General features: G+C 39.1%; 1 protein-coding gene and 1 non-coding gene across 5 annotated transcripts in view; one reads left to right on the forward strand and one right to left on the reverse strand.

Moving 5' to 3' along the window:
- Positions 1-22937, forward strand: part of PATJ (PATJ crumbs cell polarity complex component) — a 295047-nt gene that overhangs the window by 204467 nt on the left and 67643 nt on the right. For 2 of the 4 annotated variants that reach the window (XM_054574004.1, XM_054574021.1), the window contains exons 30-32: positions 3122-3214; positions 16642-16716; positions 21067-21184. In XM_054574004.1, coding sequence (XP_054429979.1) covers positions 3122-3214; positions 16642-16716; positions 21067-21184 — 286 coding nt within the window. The remainder of the gene's footprint in view (positions 1-3121; positions 3215-16641; positions 16717-21066; positions 21185-22937) is intronic. The other 2 variants (XM_054574012.1, XM_054574028.1) reach the window with 1 other exon arrangement.
- LOC129071480 (U6 spliceosomal RNA) lies at positions 7068-7171 on the reverse strand. The gene has a single exon (XR_008529256.1). It is a non-coding gene; the product is annotated as a U6 spliceosomal RNA (small nuclear RNA).

The following is a 22937-nucleotide window of genomic DNA, read 5'->3' on the forward strand; positions in this document are numbered from 1 at the left end:
GTTTACCATCACTTAACATCGAAGATTTTGAGGGAGCCCAAGGTAGGGAGTTTAGAACTTCCTAAATATTTGTAAGAGGCTTCTCAGTGGGGACTGAATAACATTAATTATCAGTCTTTTTGTTTTTTAGTGGTAAAGACTGCGTCAAATGTATACTCATGAACCTTGCCTTTTCTTTTTATTCATCTGTAAAGCATAATTCCCTGTGATATCTTCTGACCGTGGTCTTCATAGGGAAAGGTTATTCTCCTTGAGTAGCCTAGGCTGAACAGGCAGCGATGGGCAGGTGGTTTGAAGATCAGCAAGAGAGGAGGGCAATACACAGCCAAAAGGATTAGCTTAATCATCTTGGATGTCAGTGGGCCACCATCCATCAGCCAGATGGCCTTCACACCACCGTGATACAATTGTGCTTTGAAAATCATGCCTGCTGACCTATTTTCCCCTTCCCATGTCTGACTGATTCCTGTTTTCTAAGCTCTTGGTCAGCAGGATATTTTGAAGGCTCCTTAATACATATGAGTCATTCTGTTCTCTGAACAGAACCCACATTGTTTAGTTGTGTGCCTCATCATAGCCTGAAAACTCTTCTGTAAACTTTTGCTCTCCTAGGAAACTAAGTGCTTCATTGCTAACCTCTCAATACCAACTTCCTTTTTACCTGACTCTCCTCTGCATCTATATTTTGACTTTAAACTCCTCTGTGGAGCCATCCCAAACTAAACCGGTATCTGAAAACAAGAAAAGCTTTAGAAAGGGCTCATGGTACAGTTAAAAAAAACATTGAGTTTGAAACAAGATAGCTCTATGAAAAATTTAAAAATGAATCAGACGAAGGAAATGAATGAGGCAGGTTTGGGATTTAGGACCTTTCAGTCTCATCAGGGAGTTCAGTCCTGTACACACATAATTAAGATACAAATGAGACAATGACCCGTGACAGGAGTAGTTCAGGTAAAATATTAGGTGAGTTAGAGGAAGAAGTGTTTTCATTTAAAAAGGAAATGGTTTATCGAGTAAGTAGCATATGAGACGTAGCTTTGTAGATGTAAAAGGTATTCTCTTTTGTTTCTCTTCCAATGTTAAAGGGTATGTAGACCATTTGCAACCTAGAATACTTTGCCCATGTTTCTTAAATTTTCTACGTTGAAGCATCAAGCAGTTCTTTACTCTCCCACTATAGTATTCATTCTCTAAAGCCAAGAAGTACATTGCTGAGAAATATAAAAGTAAAGGTTTCTCTCATTTATTTGCTTTCTTCCCCATACTTATACAGGGTTGTTATGAAACCACATAAAATGTCATGAATTAGGAACCTGTCTCAACAGAAGCAAAAAAAAAAAAAAAGATCAACCATACCTGTTGTGCTAACAGAACTTTTACATGTTTATCCATTAATCTTCAAGGCAACCTGATAGGATAGTATTTTCAATTTGGTATTTTTCTTTGTACCTTAAAAACAAGTACTCAGATTTGAAAATAACTTGCAGAAAATCATATAACTCTAGTAGCAAAGTTAAGATTTGATCCACATCTGACCAATTCTAATGTCCATGCTACTTTCTTTCTTGGATTTTTTAAAAATATATTTCTCATAGCTCTCCTTTAGTTTTTTTTTTAAATATGCAATAATGCACACTAATTCTTCTGTTATCAAACAATATAGAAATAGCTAATGCGTAATTCCTCAATCCCTAATCCTACTCTTCAGAAGTAAGCAATTAAAAATTTTTGTTTATATGCTTACAGATATTTTTCCTGCTTCTATATCTAAATCTATTATATATGAAAAGATTGCCCTAATTTACAGTCTTTCATTGGTGTGTAAAAATTCCTGTTTTTCTACACTATTAATACTGAATATTCTCTTTGTATTCTGTTGTCCATTTGATAGATGAAAGAATGTTATATGTGCTTTAATATGCATTCTTTACATCATAAGTGAGGTAGGATCTCCCAGAATCAAAGCTATTTTTGGGAGATACAATCTCCCATTCTACAAATAATCCCATTTGAATTTGTAGTAATGCCAAGATGGTGATGTTTGGAAATATAAATCTAGATAAACACAAGATACTTCATTTGTTCTCCTTATTCTCCTTTATGTGCCCTTAGAAGGCAAAGAAACTTCTGGTTGATTAACTAGAGCATTTAATGTCATAATTCAATTGCAGAAATACCTGATGTGTTTTGGGATTTTAATTGGTGTTATCATTATGATATGTCTCACTTATATTAAATAAATATTTTTAAGATTCTGCAGGAAGAATCATCCAGAAAACAAGCACTCACTTATTGAACCAAGTTCACTTATTGGTTCAACCAATATTTGTCAACTGTTTCCATGTCCCAGACAGGTGCTTAGGTACTTGAGTTTCAGAGATCAATAAGATAAATACAGTCTCTTATCTCAAATAGTTCTGCCTTATACAGAAAATAAACAAATGTCTCAGAAAGTTTTGGCTGGAAGGAACAAATAGCTAACTGTAAGTGGGTAAAACAGTAAGTAAACTTATTAGTTCTCCTGAGAATACCGCTCAGGATAAGGCTGATCTGCAGGTTTACTTGATCCAGTGGCCCAGGTCTTTCCATCAGGGAACCGATTCTTTCCATCCCTGTCTTTGTTGCCGTTGACCATGTTTCCTCTGGTGTCCTCTCAGTTGTGGGGTGGCTGGCGGTGACATTTTGAGCTTCATGCTTTCTTGTTTATTTGAAGTGCATGGAGCTTCCTGTGGTTCTTTTAAAATCAAGAAAGGACTTTTCCAGAAGTCTCCAGCAAACCTCTTTTTGCGTCTCATTGACTAGAACTGGATCATTTACCATTTCCTTAGAAAATCATTGGCAAAAAGAATGGGATTAACCTTAAAGCAGTCAGGCTTCTTGGAACAGAAAGTGGGGATCAGCTTTTTCTAAGGCATATCTGTGAGCAATAGAGGTAGATGCCGGGGCGGGGGGGGGGGGCGGGGGAAGGCCTTCTGCTGGAAAGAAAGAAAACAGGAAGAGCTTCTGGAGAGAAAACAATATCCACTATAATAATAAACAAACTATGATTGTGTGTGCAGTTCAGGTCACTGTGAGTGAAGAATGACATCTTTGCCGTTTTCTTTTTAATGTCTTCTAGGAGCAGAGTGGCACCGACCCTGTTAGTGGCGAGGAAGACGGCAGTCTCGGAGTTGGTACGAAACAACTGTCTGACAGTGAGAGCTCCAGACTGGTGAGAATCCTGGGTGGTTTTCTCATCCAGTGTTCTTTTTAGGGATGTATTATTTATATTTTGTGCCACTTTAAAAGGGATCAACTGTTGTATTTTCTTCCCTAGGAGTCTTAATCCCTGAGACAGGAAGCTGTTCCACATACTGTATGACTCATTCACTCCACAGAATAGCATATTCTCCCACTTTCCTCACACTTGAGTTGTGCTGTCTGAGACTAAAAAAGCAATCTCTCTTATAAATCTTTTTAAATAGTGGGTGTCTTTACGCCTAGGACAAAGCCGAATTAATCGTAGAAGCATAGAAATAGGTGTTAAATTTGTTCCATTGATTCATAGGAAAAATATACTTAGTCCTACCCAGGTGCTAGAGTATTAGGAAAGAGGCAGTTTAGAGAACTCTTCCTCCTTATGTATCATAATGCTTGATATTTTCTTCTTTTATTATTTTTTAAAAGATTTTATTTATTTTTAGAGAGAGGAGAAGGGAGGGAGACAGAGAGGGGGGAAAACATTGTTTTATGAGAGAGTGACACAGCCCCCAACCAGGCACCTGGCCCACAACCCAGGCATGTGCCCTGACTGATCTTTTGGTTCACAGGCTGGCACTCAATCCACTACCAGCTGGGGCAATTTGTTTTTAAGATTTTATTTATTTATTTATTTAGAGATAGGGGAAGGGAAGGAGACAGAGAAGAAGAGAAATATCATTGTGTGAGAGATCGCTTGCCTCCCACACTCCCCCAGCCGGGGGCGTGGCCCACAACCCAGGTTGTGCCCTGACTGGGAATCAGACCTGCGACCTTTCAGTTCACAGGCTGGCACTGAATCCACTGAGCCACACCGCCAGGGCAATATTTTCTTTAGTGTTGATTGAACTTCTGTGTACCAGGTAGTTTCTGATTCTTGGATTCTTATAATGGAGGTGAAGGTAACTTTCTTTTACACACAAGGAAACTGAGGGTAGGAGATGTTAACTAACTTGCCAGAGACCACTCACTGAGATGTTGTAGACCTGGAGATTGGTCCCCTTTGGTCTGACTCCCATGCCTTTGTTCATAACCCCACCTTTGTGTTTGGTAACCTAGCACTTCAGGGATGGACCTCAAGTTCCAGAAAGAAACATGGCCTTTTTTTCTCTCTGTGTTTCTAAATGACTTACAAATCTCAAAGAATTATTCACTTAGGAGGGTCACTCTGATTTCATGACAGCACAGAGTTATTTATTTTACTTCAGGGAGTTTTAGAAGTCATCCATGTATCTCCTTTCAACTTTCAGAAAATATATATTGGGACTGGGTGTAGATTCCATGTTCTAGAAAGTGAACTGGGTCTGTCAGGCTGAAGGGAAAGGACGTTTCAGCAAGAGTGGAAATTATAGTGGGCCACTCGTGAACAAACATCACCTGGGGCCTGAGAACCGTAGCGTTGAGAATACTGGGGCTAACAGATTTTGACCATTGTTCTTGAACAGGATGTTCTGAGATTACACTCTTCCCTTCCCGAAAGATAAACTGTATATTTAAACTGAAGGGGAATGAGTAACATTAACAAATTTCAATCTCAAAGCTCCTTCATTTACAAATACTATTAACTTGTTCTTCTTGACAGTATAGCTCCATAGATAGGTTAAGGAAAAGTCTTTTAAAGCAACAGCATTGTTTTTTGTGGGGGCTTTTTTTGTAAATAGGGGCCTCCAATTTCATCCACAAAGGACGTGGTAAAAAGGGTGAGAACTTGCTGCAAGAGTCTGGTAGTCCCAAAGAGGCTCCCTTGCAGGCTGCAGGCAGACGCTGTCCGTCGCTCACACCCTGTTCCAAAGGAAGCAATGCCAGTGATGGGGCTCTAAGTCTCCAGACAGTTGAAGAGCCCCACACTCAGGCAGAGGACCTGAAGGGCCAAGGATGATTTTCACATGTTGTTTCACTGTATTTCACCGAGCATAAGAGCCTTCCCCAAACCCACTGGCTTGTGTCTTTCTTCTTCCCCTGCCCTCGCCACATCCCTCTCTCTGTGGTATTCTGAGGCTTCTGTCTCACCGTTTCCAATAGAATCTATGCTTGTTCTAGACAATTAAGGAAAGATAGCCTGAATTAGTGCAGCTTTATAGGATAAGTATAGTTGGCCTAGCATAAAGTATTGGTTAGGAGTGTGGTGTTAGGCAAATTACTTAACTTCACCAAGCCTCAGTGTCCTCATCTGAAGAATAACAGTAATCACAATATTATAAAGAAACAACAGTAGTCAGAATATTATGAAGAAACAACGTCGTAGAGTATAAGGCAAATAGTGTTTAGGAAGTTCATTCATTAATTTGACAAATATTTGCCTGATGTCACTATGTTTCAGGCACTGGAGATACAGTGTACAAAAATGCCTGCCCTCGTGGGGACTCATTCCAGGGTAGACAGAGGGAAAGAAGATAGATAATATAAAAATTAGCAAACTATTAGATTGAATGATATGAAATTGCTGTTTTTGTAGGTAAAAATTTCATGCAGCTAACATATTCATGAGTATCAGCTTGTTATAAAGTATTAGTAGCTCACAATCACTAGGCCTCATAGGGTTGTTTCTGTTACAAGATTGGTGCAAGCTGCTCTGCACTGCGCCCGCCCTGGGAATGCTGCTGGATGCGCCACATCAGAGGACAGCACGTGACTCTTTTTACGTTAGTTTATGTCAAGATATTTGGCAACAGCAAGCTCTAACTCTCTAACATTGCTTGCTTGCTTCCTGTGGGGGCACGTCTCAGTAAGCGCTGCGCTGGCTTCTGGAGAGGTGACCAGGAGAAAGACACAGGCCTTGCTCCTACGCAGCTTACCCTCTAGCATCAGGGAGGATAACAGAATTTGTGTCTGGAAAATCAAATCAGGCAGTAGTGTGTTAAAGAGAGAGGGGAAAAAAACCCCACAATGTTACAGAAGTTTAAAAATGGAAGGAAAACCATCTCATTCAAGGATTAGGGAAGATTTCTTGGAGTCATGGCCTTTAAGCTGAACCTGTAAAAATGAGAAAGCAGTTGACTGCTGAAGGTGGCATAAATGGGAGCTTTACCAGGCGAATCAGACAGGGTGGGCTAGGGAGGTAGCGTGTAAGGATTGGGCGTCTTAGGGTAACAATGAGCAATGGAATTTGGACAGTAGAACCATAGAGCTGAAGGGACAGTGTGCTGTGGATTATAGATTTATTTATTCATCTTTATGTGCCCCGTGTTCAATAAACGTCTCTATAACCAGATAGATGCATATACACACAAGGTGCTACCTATAAGAAACTGTATTCCAAAGAGCTACTAAATTAATTCTCCAAGATTACCTATTTCAGATCTAAGATGGAACCATGGGTCCACACATATTCCAGTGCTATTTCCCTCTTCAGTTATGGTTGGCATTGGTTCATATCTCAGTAGTCGCCAGATTCACAGCCAAGGATTAGTAACTTTATTTATTTATAATAAAATAAGTATATATTAGATTGCTCTAAAATGTTTTTAAAGGAAGAACAACTTGTTTTTTAAGCAACTGATCAGATGATTGTTTGTGAAGCATAGATTCCAGTTGTGAGAGACTGGAGGCAGGGAAGTGTCTGGAATCTATTTCAGATTCTAGGTGAGAGCCTGTTGAGAATATATTTTAAGCCCTTTGAAAGGAACTTTGAAATAAACTATTTGTGCAGAACCTTGCAATTTGCAAAACAAAATCTCATCTATTACCTCACTAGCTTAATTTATTAATATCTAAAGTTTTTTCTAAAATGGTATTTTGTTTGACCTTATTCAATTTTATCCCTCAAATAAAACTGTAAGTAGGGCAGGAATTATTTATCCCAGGCTTATAGATGAGATCTTAATGTTTTTATTATGGAACGCTTCATGAATGTGCGTGTCATCCTTGCGCAGGGGCCATGCTAATCTCTGTATCGCTCCAGTTTGACCATGTGTGCTGCTGAAGCGAGCACAGAGACCTTAATCTCTCACTGAAGGTCCCAAAACTAGAAATTGGAAGAACTAGGACTCATCCTGAAGGGCCCTTGACTCCCTGGTATTTTGACCTAGAAGATCATGAACTCATAAAATATTTATTTTAATCTTTTGGGTATAAAGCTATGTTTTTATCATATTGGGAATATCTGTGTTCATGTAATATACTCTTTTGAGGCAGGGTAACTAAATTGTTAAGAGTGCAGCCCTGCCTGGTGTGGCTCATTGGATTGAGTGCTGGTCTGTAAACCAAAGGGTCGCTGGTTCGATTCCCAGTAAGGGAACATGCATGGGTTGCAGGCCTGGTACACAGTTGGGGGCATGTGAGAGGCAACCACACATTGATGTTTCTCTCCCTCTCCTTTTCTCTCCTTTACCATCTCTCAAAAAAAAATAAATGAAATTTTTTTTAAAGAAAAGGTTAAAAAAATTTTTTTTAAAAGGGTGCAATCATTGGAGTCAGACTACTTGGATTCAAATCCTTGTTCTAAGGATTTGTAATAAGGATATATTAATAGTAAATGGTACTTTTTCACTAGTAATATATCCTTATTACTACCATTTACTAGTAATAGTTCCATTTACTAGTAATATATATCCTTAGGCAGATAACTTAATCTCTCTGTGCCTCACTATTTGCATCTGTAAAATGGGAGAAAGAAACAAAGGGTTGTTGTAAGGAGTTAATAACTATAAAGTACTATATAGAACCATGCCGGAGTACATGTGAATCATTGTATAAGTGTAAATTGTTGTTATTGATGATGATGTTATTCTGATTAAAACATTAAAGGTTAGCCATATAAAGAATAGCTGTTCTAAGTGAACCATTAAGGTGTAACTTGAAAAACTGAAGCAAATTTTTTAACCCCAAAAATGTAATTCCTTCTAATAATAGACAGCATTTATTGAATACATATGTGCCAGGCATTATTCTAAACTCATATATATAACAGTCCTATGAGGTTAGTACTAATATTATTCCCATTTAAGATGTGAGGAAACTGAGTCATTGAAACATTAAATAAATTGCTTCAATCAGCCAGTGAAGCCTGGATCCAGGTTCCATGCACTTTGAGGCTGAAGGCTGCACTTTAAATCATTGTGTACTACTGCCTCTCAGAGAGATACAGACATAGAACAAAAACGAAGTCAAAGGACAAGAAATTACACTGGGAACTGAACTTGGTGACTTTCATTCTCTTTTGTCTAAATCTTGAACTCCAACATAGAAAACTGTGGCATAGAAACAGATGGTTAAAGATACTGAAACTTACCTTTTACAACACTTCGATGAGTATTTTTTTTTTTTTTGAGAAGTTAACCTGTGCCAGGCAGTTTCAAACTGGTTATCTTATTTAACCCAGTGATACCCATATTGTAAGCCCTCCTTTATTGATAAGGTACTGAGACTAAGAGATGGCAAGCCTGTTCCTAAGGTGCCATTGCTGGTAGGTGGTGTGGCTGGGGCCCAAACCCAGTTCCCTTTGCCTCTGAAGCCCATCTGCTCTTCACTATGTAGTTCACATAGACAGCTTTTCTTGAAATATCAGAAATATCACTGTGATCTATTTATTCAAATAGCAAATATCAATTGAATATCTCTTGTATGTCAGACAATGCTGTGTGCAGAGGATTCAGTGATGAACAAAACTATCAGAGCTTCTTAAAGGGCTTGAGATATTCAGGGACAAGTGTTCATACCCACTTGCTGCCTTTAGAAGTTCAGTAGTTAGGTTGGAAGGAAGGAGTGAGAGATGAACAGGAAGAGATAGTGCTGCTTTTTTTTTTCTTTTTTTTAAAGATTTTATTTATTTATTTTTAGAGAGAAGGGAAAGGAGGGAGAAAGAGAGGGAGAGAAACATTAATGTAAGAGAGAAACATATGTCGGTTGCCTCCCGTACACGTTCCCACAGCTCAGGCATGCGCCTTCACCAGGGATGAAACCAGCAACCTTTTGCTTTGTGGGACGATGCCCGACCAACTGAGCCACACCAGTCAGGGTAGTGCTGGGGGTTTGTTGTTTTGTTTTGTTTTCTTTTTTAATCAGTAGCTGACCTCTATTCTTGCTACCACCTGGATCTCTAACCCTGTCCAATTTCATAATTTTCTGCTTTGATGTAAAGCCAGTTTATGTTTCCTTTGTTCTTATTCATCTCTTTCTCTGTGCTGTTATAGATACTAATTATAAGGACAACTCAACTAAAAATTGGGTAAAGATCTCAGTAGGCATTCTCTGAAGATATTTAAATGGCAAGTAGGCACATAAGATACTCAATCTCATTAACTGGTAGAGAAATACACATCAAAACCATAATGAGATACTAGTTTACACCTACTACGATGGCTCTCAAAAAAAAAAAAGACAAATAATAACAGGAGCTGACAAAGATGGGGAGAAACTTGAGCTCTCATATCTTGCTGGTAGGAATGTAAAGTGGTACAACCATTTTGGATAACAGTTTGCAGTATTATTTAATGGCTAATCATTATGTCCCTGTCACTGTAGTAGACACTTTAAAACATTATCTCATTTATTCTGATAAAAAACAGCAGCAGCAGTAGTAGTAGTAATATCATCCATCATTTGTTGAGCACTTATTTGTTAGAAACTGAACAGAGTGTCTTATCTTCACCCTCCTCATAATAAAGCATTATTATTATCTCCATTTGCAGATGAGGGACCTGAGTATTCCCAAAATTAATTCACGTGCCCAAAGGCTTAGGGGCAGTAAGTGCCACAGTAAGGATTTGAAGCCTTATATGTTTGACCCACATGCCTGATCATGCCACACAGCCTCTGCTAGAGATAATTGGTATCAAACCACAGAAAAACTGGACTTTAGAAAAGTCTGATTTGTCATAGAGCACATAACCTATACACAGAAGAGCAAAGATATGAACACCTGTCAGACTCCAAAGTCCAGGCTTTCTCCTCAATTCAGTAACACTAACTAGTTATTCAGTTGACTCGTGGATCCGTAACTGTCTCCATTGATCTGTGGGAAATGTGAAAAATAATAACCACATTGAGAATTTAATTTAAAGGACTGCTCTTTAACACTGTGTCCTACCCAAGTTTTTAGTGTTGAAATGGCTCTTGCCATATGACATTATGGTAATAATATATAGTAGTAAATGGAAGGAGAGGACTTCAATGGGTGGGACCCTCTCTAATATTTGACCATTTCTTTGACTTACAAAATGGCAAATTCATAGGTTCCAACCCAATATTTCTTTGGTCTCAATTACCTGGCCAAAAAAAGGTAACTCTGTCTCCTCAAAGTTATTTTGAAAATTTTCTGGTCTGTGAAATTCCAACGTCTAAGAAAAATCTACTTGCTTCGTATGGTGTCTCTGGACACAAGAGTACTTTGCAAATGGTAAGATGAAAACAGACAAGAAGAAAGATTAGTGGAAGCTGAGTATTATTTTAAACTTTGATAAGTGGGAGCTTACTATTGTCACTAATTCAAAAAAGAATATGAGAAAAAATAGATTTGTGGGAGAAGATAATGAGCTCAATGTGGAATTTTAACTGTTAAAGGAATAACATGCCATGTGATTTCTGATACAGGTTCACTTTATCAATTTGCTAACAAATTCTTCCTAGGAATTTAAGTGCTGGCATCTAAGTTTGGAAAAATAGTCCAAAATGCGTTTCTAATGATTATAGACTTTTTGTTAGGTCTTCCAGGTTGGAATTCTCAGGTGTAAACCAGGTCTTGAACTGTGTGCCCAAAATCCATTATTACCCGCAATGTGCACTACATCAAGAACTGCAGAATTTCTGGAAGCAGATGTCACTGTGTGAATCTTATTTTCCATTTCACATCCAGTATGAAAACTGCATTTACAGCAAGAGTTCAGGAAATTCCCGTAAGGAGCAGGAGAGAATGTGTCTGAGTCAGCACTGGCCTACCATTTGCAGTGGTATGCAAATTGCCAGTGGCAGAGTTCAAGTGCATTCAAATATGTGGTATTTTTCACAGCTCATTGTACTTTATATCTTGTATTTCTGAAAATCACTTGAGATTGGTCTACATGATAAATTTCCCTTTCCTGGTCATAAAAAAAGACAGTAGATTTACAGTCAAGTCTACTCCCTTCACGAGTCACCAGAGAAAAGCTTTTGGCTTTTTCTTCCATTCTCCCCTCTGCATTGTAAATGAAGATGACATAGAGAGCAAAAATAGCAGGTAAAGTAATCTCATGAATTCAAATGCAGCAAAAATATAGATGCATATTTTTAACACAAATCCACACCTTTGACATTCGCTAACTTACTTTCATTCCCAGCCACTTGAACTGGTCCACTCTAGAGACTTGTTATTCAACTTAAAATTCAACTTGCCAAAAGGAAGCTATTGCTTTTCAAATTTTTCTAAATTGAGGAAGTAACCTTACAATCATAATTAATTGCACTAAGGGCCCAAGGAAGGGAAGTGACTTGCCAGCTCAGAGCCCAGAACTCAGACTTGCTTACCTGTCTGTTTCCAGTGCCCTGAATCCCAGAGCTTCTTGGAAAACATAGGGCTGCTGAGGCACTGTTCTTTGAGTCTGTAAAGTTTTCACTTTCCCGGGGAAGCCTTATTTGCTGACATAATTTTAAGATCCTGTAATCTAAAACCTATGGTGATTATCTTGTCTGTCAAAGGGAGCAGAAACTGAGCAAGATTGTATTGAGAGCCTGTTATGCCCCAGGCATGGTGCCAGCCACAGGTTACATCCCAGTGAACAGGACACACAGCTCTTAACTTGAGGGAGCTTTCAGAACTGCTGAGCATAATGGCAGCTAACCTTTTCACAGCACTTACTCCAAAAGGCATCAACCTAAATGTATTAATTCACATTTTAGATGACTATTACTGACCCTACTTTATAGGTAAGGATGCCGGGGCACAAAGACACTCAAGTAATACGGGTCATGCAGGATTTAACTCCAACTTTAGATTAAGTAACCCTTAGCATTGATGACTACTATTAAAGGGGGAGTTAAGGTGCTGTGAGAGTGTTTACTAATGTACTTTCACCTAATCCAGGTGGTTAGATGAATGGTTAAAAATTACTATTCATCTAATTTTTAATGACCCAGGCAAAGGTTGTCTTTTTTTCTAGTGTATGCAGAGCCGACAAAAGTTGAAGTCCAAAGGCCAAAATCAACGGTTGACCATTTGTGTTTGTTGTTTGTCTGATAGGCATGTTTTTAAAAATGTTAAATTTGAATACTTTTAGGCTGAGCACTCTCTCTAGTTTGTTGTCTTATAAACAGTTCACCTCATGCCTCTATATTTAGCTACCTTAGGCCTGGCCCCTGTGAGGTTGTTATCCTGATCAATCTTTTCTGAGATCTTCTTCATTTTAATCAGCAGTCTCTTTGTTGCAACTAATAGAATCATAACTGGACCTTATAAACAAAAGAGGAAATTTACTGATAGGTGACAGGCTCTTTTTACACAACTGCAGGAAGGGCAGGGTTGACAGCCTCAGCGACAGTTGGAACCAGAGGCCTGGTGCTGCCAGAGATGTCTCTGCATGTGTGGTTGACTCTCTCCTGCCACAGATTTGTGTCCTCAGCATGGTGGGGCCTGGCTGCCAAAAGCGCCTGGGCCTGCCTGCCAGAAAGGGGCTGACTCACTCCCCTAGGGTCCACTTTGGAAAAACCACAGGATGTTCTTGTGTGGTTCAGCTATCCACCCTTGGACCAATTACTGTGGCCAGAAAGACAGGGCGCTTTGATTACCCAGCTTTGGGACAGAAGCTACAAGCTTTGGTAATTATAAGCTGGACATTGCTCCCATTATTATCTATTATGTAGAATATTCCCAGTGTTGTCTATTATGTCCACCCACTGGAAGCTGCTTCTCTTGATCAGAGTAATTTGCCTGGCTCACAGAACATTTTCTTTCTGGTGCTCATAGAACTGGGCTGAGGATTGTAATATAATGCGCACAGAACATGCCGATCAGTTTCTTTTGTGAAATGGGATGGTTTTTCCACACTGCTTCCTCAGCCTTCTTACCTAGGGGTCCTTTGTGCAAAGTCAACACTTTAAACTGTCCCAGGACCTCAGCTTTAAAGACCCTAAGAGCTCCCTTGGTGCATAGTTGGGAGATTAGCAGGTTCTCAATTTATGTTTAAACACAAAGAAAAGTGACTCACCCGAGATCAACTGCAGTAGCCATTGCCACGAAGTTTTTTTCTTGCTCAGGCTCAAAGTAAGCAGGCATGACTTGTTCTGACCTAATGTTGAACCTAAAATGGAGTCACTGTGTTGAGGCTGAGTCCTGAGGCTCTCGTGTGTGTTTCAGGGGAGGTGAGCAGCACTTTCCCTTTCCTGTGTGGTTTACTCCTTGGCTTAGGGCAGGAATGCGGGAGCAAGATGTGTCTGGGTTAAGCTCTGGCTTGGCAAATACTTTAGCCTTTCTGTGTCTCAATTACATCAACTCTAAAATGAGAATGATAATAGCACCTAACACACAGGCCTGTGCTGGACAGCCCCATCTAGAACGTGTAACATACTTAGCTCAGCAGCTGGCATGGTCAGTGCTCAGCAAGTCTCAGCTGTCATTGTTATTATCATTGTTGTCATGTACCAGCTCCATCCTTTGGCCCAGAGGTTTAAGTGTGATCAGTGTAAGAACTCAGACAGTGTGTTGGACCTGATGCTTTTCAGAGCTTTGATTTTCTCATCTCATTCTTCCACATTTTTGAGGGCAAGAGAAAGGGAAGGAAACTCACACTTCTCAGGCTCCTGCTTCGAAGTTGTACTTTGAAGTTTCCATCATTTTTTCTCGAACGTCTGTCTCAGCAGATACGTAAATGTCCTAAGTGTTAGGCTTTTAGGCTGTATTCGCCTTTTTTACTGCTGAAGCAGAGTGGATGCTCAATAAGCATGTATTGAATGCAACTTTGCTTACAATCCCTTGCTCAGGTAGCTATTCTATTCTTCCTGTTGCAAAAAATGAAGGTTTCCAAGCACAACTACTGCTAGCAAGTGGTGGAACCAATCTGAACCCAGATTTTTCTGGCTACTATTCCAGCACCCTTTCCTTTTATTTACAAGCCAACCGATGAGGACAAATTGAACCAAATTAGTAGCACCTCTCTGTGATATGAAAATTGCATTTTTAAGTCTTTGGCTGGGAAGTCAGTCAGCTCCTTTGTCCCACTGCTGGTTAATCTGGGCATAAACAAAGGCAGACTTGCAGACCTACAGTATAGTACTGTTTTCAAACAGAGGCACTTCTGCTCTTCTGAAGGCTGTCTGATACACACTGGAAGGAATACCACCAATGGTTTCTATTTATAAGGCAGTTTAGTACTTTTATTCTAAAAATTCCTCTGAGCACTGTTTATTAACCTTCTCATGTCTTTCTCCTCCCTTTTCAACTGTGACCCTTTAAAATGGAGGTCACAGGGCCACCTTCACTGTGTGTCCTTCCTTTCTCGCCTGGCTCTGAAATCCACTCACATGCATTTAAGATTTAAGTTTACCAAACTTTGATTCATTCCCCACAAGTCCTTTATGAAGGTCATATTCTATTCTGCTGTATGTTAAAGAAACAGATTAGACAAATAAAATAAAAGTCAATCATAGTAGTACATGGGAGACAGATATAAAAACTAAAAAATACAATATAAATATTGCAAAATAGTGATAAAATAAACTGGTCATGCTGTGGAAGGGTACTACCCAGGTATCCAGAGAAGGATTATGGGATGATTTTTAATTCATTTTATGTTATATAATCTGTTTAGGAGCAAGGTTCTAAAAAAAGAGAAAAAAAAACAGCCAGGGGTGAAGGAGAAGAGTTGTAAGCTCTTTCTCCCATTTGGGGAAAATAAGTGGGAATCTAATTGAGACATAATTCTAGCCCTTAAAAATAAGTCACAAGTCAACAGCTAAGGATCATTAGAGTCATCCAGGGGTCCTAGGCTTCAGTCTCAGGACATAACATGGAGGAGTTAAAACTCTCAGGTTGTAAACCAATAGGAAGTTGCTGAGACGGGATGAGATTCTCACCTAATCTAGTAAAAAGAAATGGCTGGGCATAACCTGATCATGATCCATTGTATCGCTACAAATCTCACAGGGGCCCTTTGAAGAAAGGGTGTGTCAATATGCCCCAAAAGGAAACCACGATGAGGGAAGGGTAGGCTTAGGGGGTGTCAATATGCCGGCAATCCCCAAGGGAGCAAATGTCCTGTCCAAGTAACCGGTTTCACCAATGCTATAATAGAGTTATGAACATGAGTTTATTATAGGTTGATTCCATTTATTATCATCATTAATATCTTTATTAAATAAGCATTATTTGCCAGGTACCATGCTAAGTGTTTTTCACGTATTGCTCCATTTAATCCTTTCAGCTTCCCATTTTTTTTCCATTTTACAGATGAGGAAACTGAGGTTTCAAGAGGTCAGATAACTCTAATACTTCACTATAGAAGTTATGCTTCTCATCCTCAGATAGCTTACCTACCTGCCATCTCTGCCTAGACCTGCCACCTGGGTCTCTCTTATCTACCAAGGGACGGAATAAACCTATCCCTTTTCCTATCCAAAGCAGTCTCCCTCCATGTTCCCTGAACTATCCAAACTAAGTACAGGACTTCACGCCTTAGAGTAAACTGTCATATGATAATTTCCCCTGTAAATTCCCCTGTAAAAAAGCATGGGATATGGTGGGAAGCAGACATAATCAGTCTGGTCAATTTATCATTGTCATCATTTATTTCAATTAATTTCCCTTTAGTTATGCATTGGTTTCCCTTATGTTTTTTAGGAAGGGGTATTTGTTCATTTTTAGAGAGAGGGGAAGGGAGAGAAAAAAAAAAGGGAGAGACACATCAATGTGAGAGAGAACCCGCAACTCAGGCGTGTTCCCTGACCAGGAATCCAACCAGTGACCTTTCAACTTGAGGGACGACACCCGACCAACTGAGTCACACCAGCCAGGGCAGTTTCCCATATGTTTTGATAGTTTGCTTCTGTCCTAAGTCTAGACTCTGTACTTCCCTGTGGGATTCAGCACTAACATATCTTTTTATCTCCCAGTGGCTTTAGTGAATGTACTTTTACCTCTAATTGAATATCTTAAGGGGAGTTCTAACATCAAGATTTCAACCCTGAAAGGATTTAATACTGAGTGTAAATACAAATATAGAAATTACTGGTGTGATAGAAGAAAAAACTGGTCCAACTAACCACCAAGGATATTTAATAGGCTTAACACCTGAAAGGGTTAAAAAAGTATTTGGAAATGACAAGCTTGTGTTCGTTTCTGAGAGTTAGTCCAGATGGACGAATAGAACTTTTATGCCCAGTGTGCTGGTCAATTTTGTAGGAGACCAAAGCCCTGTTAAATCGTGATTGACTACTGAAATTATAAAGTGCACTGGAGTCCTACAATGCTGCTAACTGGTTGTATTTTTCCCATATCAGGAAGATCTCTCCCAGGTGGCCAGTCAAGGTATAGCGGCAGATCAGCAGAAGACACTGGAGTGCTCAACTGACAACGTACGTAACTGGCACTTTAGGTTTCGCTCTACTGGGATGGTGTCCATTATAGACAGGTTCCAGAAGAAAAGGAGGTGATTGCCATGAAATCGGATCCTTTATTACTTGGCAGAAGGTTGTAGTATGTCTTGCAACCTGAATTCAATCCACACCTGTGTCACCAGTTCTGTGCAAAGTGTGTGGAAATATCCTCTATATGTCTCCTGGTACCAACATGCTAAACAGATGATTAAACGTGAGACATAGCTCTGGCTGGTGTGGCTCAGTTGCTTGGGGCGTTATCCCATAGGTTGAAGGGTCTTGGGTTCAATTCCCGGTCAGGACATGTGCCTAGGTTGTGGGTTCAGTCCCTGGCTGAGATATGTGTGGGCAGCAACCAATCGATGTCGTTCTTTCACATTAATGTTTCTGTCCCTCTCTCTCTTTCCCTCCCTTCCTCTCTCTCTAAAATCAATGAACATATCCTGAGGAGAGGATTAAAAAAATAAAAAAACTTAAAAATAAATAAATAAATAAATAAAAGTGGGCCATGCCTGAAAACACACTTGCACTTAAATCTGAGAGCACTGTAGTTTACATAGGGTCATCAATAAAAATGTTAAATGGGAGAACTTGTAGTTTTATTAACTTTAGTGTTCCTTGTATTTTGAGTTTCACTTCTCTTAAAAAATGATAATCTTCTCCGTCAAATTTTTGTACTTTTGTTTCTGTTGAGTATTTTAAGCCCTGATTCTCATTTCTATTGGCTAGTTTATACTTTTGTGCTGCTAAAATTTACATTATTACTATATTTTTTTTAATGTTTAAGGAGCTTTGGATTACTAGAGCTTACAGAAAATGCGTGATATTTTAAACTGCCAAAGAAAATGCCATTAAAAAGTCTTCCAAAATCATATGCTAAAAACCTAAATAAAACAAATAGGTATCGAATGAAACTTAAAAATAACCAAATTCACTTCAATGGAAAACCTGTAAGCAATTATTTTTTAAAGTTTAAAATCACATTTTTTACTTTATGTATTTGCAAATACTATTTATGTGTTAACACATTATATACTGCCACCTATCTCAAGGTACAGATCAAACATCTCTAAAATTTTATAACAATAGCATTTTAGAGCTGGGGCAAATCGTAAACATCCCCTGGACTTTTTTTCTCCTGCTAAAAAACGAGCACTTTTAAAGCATTATCCTTTGGGGAAATGATTATAAGCCTTTTCTGTGGCTGCAGGAGAGAACCGGCCCAGAGATCAGTGGGCAACATCTGCGGTGAGGCTGCGTCAGCTCATTACAAAGAACCTGCCAAACATTCGAGCTGTGCCAAGACAGAATGAGCTTCCTTGTGGAAATGGAATTTTCCATCCCCGAAGGTTTTCAATCAGAAGCTGGCTGATCGTTTATTAACATGTTACCAAAGGACATAAAGACATTCGTAGCTACTATTAACTGAATTCCTCAGTTGTTCCCGGCACAGTGTTAGGTTTAGTTATGTAGTTTTCTCTTTAATATTCACAATAATCATGCAGAGTATAGAGGTAATGCCACCAGTTTACTGATAAGGAATAGTTAGGTAAGGAGTTAAGGGACTTGCCTGTGGCCACCAGCAACCTTAGCAGTTCACGTCATCTTTCCAGTAGTAATTTGTTTTCCTTATCAGGAAGACCTGATCAAGTGTAGACCCCTTCCACAGAAAAATACTGAGGAATATAATTGTGGTACAACCACAGAGATTTTATGGTTTCCAGAATCTCCCCTGTGTATCTCTTAGAAACCCATTTGTTCTGGGTTAAGAGTCCATGGTTTAATTTCAAGAAATAAGTCTCTCAACTTAATTAAAAAAAAAAAAAAAGGCACCATGCTTGGGCTCCACATCCCTACGTGCCAAAGTATTTGGTCTAGGATGGGGGTTCCAGTATCCATAAATTTTAAAAGCCCTCTAACAGTTCCTATTATGAAGACAGGGTTGAAAACCACTGGTTTATTTAGGTTGGATGACTTATAAAGTCCATTCCAACTCTCATATTTGAATATAGTAACATTCCTCAGCAAATCCAATCTTCCTTACCTTTCAAACTTGTAGTTTGGTTTTGTGTCAGTGGGTGAGTCACAGGAGCATATGATTTACCTCCTGCCTCTAAATATACTTTCTTGGGTGTTTTCCTTGGTTTTTGTGGACCATTTCCTATTTATTTAACTGAGTTCAAGTCTACCAATATCTATTGGAAACATATTACGCACAGTGAAATGCAATGATACATAGAACTGGGATAGAAAGGTGAGAAACAAACATTCCCTGCTATTTATAAAAGTCATACTGTAGTGATTGCTATCTCTTGTGCTTTCCTGTTTTAAAATTCACATGATTGTTTTTCATAAGAGAGCTCTGAAGCTTGCATTCAGCTTTGTTATCAACATTCTTCCATTGATACAAAATGGAAGTTGATACAATATGGACACTGGACGTAAGTACTGTATGAGTTAAGATTAGAAGGCTCCTTCACTGCCAGAAGTTCCTCTTTTACCTAACAATTGAAGTGTGATCAGTTGGAGGGTGATATGGTGTCATGGTCTCAAGCCACTCTTACACGATTGCTGTACCATTCTTAGTGGATTACTCTCTCATCCTGAAACCGTGGCATTTTTTGGACTAAGATGGCCACTCCAGGTAGTACCATTCATCCACTTTCCAACTAGGGAGAAGGGGGATGTGTGATCCTTCTTGAGAGAACAATCTGAAAATTGTGTAGTTCATGTCTATTTATATCCCATTGACCAAAACTGCCTTCGTAGACACATCTATTGTCAAGGAAGCTGGGAAAGGTAGTTTTTAGAGTTATCAAACATCTAGGTGGTTCTATCATTCAGTGTTCTGGTAGTAACCCCTTATTTGTCATTTTTCCACTTCCCTCTTTTTAAAAGTACTGAAAATATGTATTTGAATAAGTCTTTTTATAAGTAGACAGTCATTATTTAATAATAGTGATAGAAAAACGACAGGCAAAAAATAAACAGAGGTTCAATTATAGCCTATGGCAGCTGTTTGATAAACACTTTAAACTGGTAGATTCTTCAACTGCTGACTTTCAGTTCTACCTTTTCTTCTAATTAGCTGTGTAATTTCAGATATGTCACTTGACATTTGTGTCTTGCTTTCTTTATCTGGAAAAGAGAGTAATATCATTTACCTCTCGAGGTTTTTTTTCTCATTATTAAATTAATTCATGGATGTAAAGGTGTTTTTGAAAACTGGAAAGCACAATACAGATATACAATGGTGGTATTGTTTCAGTTGTTAAACACTGCACAATGCCTTATATTGAGGCATCGCCTTCCAACTGACAGAATCTACAGGTGTTATTGTTCTGGAGCAGTTACCTTGATCCTATTTCTAGACTCCAGGGACAGCCTGGTGCTTCAGTGCCTCCACCAGAATCTTCCATCTGGGGATGGGTTCCCTGGCTAACTACAGATCCAGAAGGCAGGTCAGGTCACTACCTCTATTTCTTAACTGCCTGTTAAGCAAGCATGGAGTCCTTTTGGTTTTTCTTAGTTTTCTAATGCTAATATTCATTGGTGGTATCATCAACAATAATTTGAAATTACAAGTTAATTTTCTAAAGCTCGCCTAGCAAAGGTCTCTGTACCTTCATTGAATTACACATTCATTTCCTGCTCTGAGTTTCCATGTCTTCAATTTTGCACTTCTATATGCATTTATTTGTGCATTCATTCATCAAACATTTATGGAGGCCCTACGATGTTCCAAGCACCGGGGACCAAAGGGGCGAATAAGGTGCATCTCTTTTCAGTGACTTAAATGTAATTGGTGTACCTGGCATTTAGTGGGCCTTCAGCAGATGTTTGTTGTCCCTTCTTTCCTCTCATGTTGCTCAATTAATCTACCTAATGCTCAGTTAACTATTTTGAATGTGTCCCCAAGAGATGGGTGGTAATGTATGCTCAGAGCATCTGCAGCACCGATTATTTTTCAATGGGCACAGCACAGATTTATGGACTTCACATTGATTTCATCAGAATAAAGAGAAAATGTAAAAATTTTGGTTTTGCTTCCCAGCCCCAGCTTCATATACAAACCACAATGATAGAGTACCTTCCCCTTTTATCCTTCTCCCCTTCCTTGATCCATTCTTCACCAAAGCATTTGAGACGTAAAATTCAATAGGGAAGCATGGGGAATGAGACAGGTATCATCCTAATCTCCTCTTGACCCCTCTCCTACTCTAAATTCTCAAAAGGCATTATTGGAGTACACTATTGTTTTGGTAACAATACACCAAGTTTAAAGTCTTCTCGTCTTTGACATTTACCAAGTTGTCCTTCCTTTTATAGGCTGTCAGCCAGATGAAACAGCAAAAATCTTCGACGAAAGTCTCCTTCAGTTCACAAGAGATACCTTTAGCACCAGCTCCATCCTGCCATTCAACAGATGCAGACTTCACAGGCTATGGTATGGTTCTTTCTCTGAGCAGAATTGAATTGACTCCTCATACCTTAATGGAAAAAGGGATCATGATGTCCTGAGAAGAGCACTGGACTAAGAGTTAGGGAGCCTGGCTTTGCACCCACCTCCACTTCCTTAGTTCTGAGATTCAGCCAGGCCATTTTCACGTTCTACACCATTTTCCTTATCTCCCTCATTGGAATTGGCTGTTGTTTATTGAATACAAAAGTACCGGAACAAAAAAGGCCCTCAGTGAATGCTGTTTGAATCTGAAGCTTACAAATTATTCTCTCATCTCTCCAAAAGAATGTTTCGTTCATGAGTAATATCTCTTAAAAATCATATTGAGCCAAATTGTTAGCCGTGCATATGTTGATGTAAGCTATTTGGAGACTGTTAATTTTCAGTACTTAAAGAAATTGGTATTCAGTCTCTCTCTTCGAATTCCTGGCTTGAATTATGGTGACTGGCAGTTAAAAATAGAACTTCAAAATGAATAATGAAAAAAAATGAGAGAGACAAAATGAATAATGAGTATTTCCAGTTTGCTTTTATACTGTATAAGTCAGTAAAAGGGGAAAAAAGTGAGACTATTTACAACACCAGGCTCACCAATGGCAAAGCATAAATCTACATAAATTTAGCAGGCTGGGCACCTTCTGGTATTTGTCTTTTACATATTTTTCATAAATATTAACTCATAAAAAATTTAATAAGTGGGCAGTATTCTAAAGAACAGGATTTTTACTAAAATACCTGATGAATGTGGTCAGCAAATGACTCCTGGGTCAAATTTGGCTGGCCCTCTGTTTTATGTGGTCTGCAAGCTAAAACTGGTTTTCACATTTTCTAAAGGTTGAAAAAAAATGGAAAAATATTTCGTGAAAATTATGTGAAGTTCACATTTCAGTGTCCATAAATAAAGTGTTGGGTTTTTTTTTTAATGAAGATTTTATTTATTTTTAGAGCGAGGGAGGGAGGAAGAAAGAGAGGAAGAGAAACATCAATGTGTGGTTGCCTTTCATGCGCTCCCTACTGGGGGCCTGGCCTGCAACCCAGGCATGTGCCCTGACTGGGAATTGAACCAACGACTCTTTGGTTTGCAGGCCAACACTCAATCCACTGAGCCATACCAGTCAGGGCCATAAATAAAGTTTTATTGAGATACTCATTTGTTTACACACTGTCTCTAGCTGCTTTCACACTATAAGGATAAAGTTGAGTGCTTCCAACAGAGACCATAGATCCTATAAAGCCCAAAATATTTACTACCTGGCTCTTCACTGGAAAAGTTTGCTGATGCTGATGCAGACCAACTGAGTTTTGATCATATACATCACATATTTATACCTCAATAATAGAAATTAATCATCCTACAAATTTTTTTATTATGCAATTACAGTTGTCCCCATTTCCCCCCCAATACTCTTCCTAGCCCTACCCACCCCCACCTGCCACTTTCAATCCGCCCCCCACCCCCACCATTGTCTTTGTCCATGGGCCCTTTATACATGTTCCCTGACAACCCTTCCCCTTCTACAATCTCTGGAAATTTATTCAGTCAATCATCTACTTATCAAGCATTTATTGGGGACTTGGTGCATCTGAGGCTCTAAGCTGGGCTCTGCAAGAGAAATAAATACCAAGACTGAGTCAAGACTGGCTGGGGGGAAGGAAGTGCCATCTCCAGCATCTCTTGCTATGTTCTCGCTCTCTTCTCACCCAAGAGACTAAACTAGTCATTTAAAAAGTAGTATAA

The sequence above is a fragment of the Pteronotus mesoamericanus genome, unplaced genomic scaffold (assembly GCF_021234165.1).
Source record: "Pteronotus mesoamericanus isolate MK-2021 breed Mesoamerican mustached bat unplaced genomic scaffold, CSHL_Meso_final contig_105, whole genome shotgun sequence".
Classification (NCBI taxonomy): domain Eukaryota; kingdom Metazoa; phylum Chordata; class Mammalia; order Chiroptera; family Mormoopidae; genus Pteronotus; species Pteronotus mesoamericanus.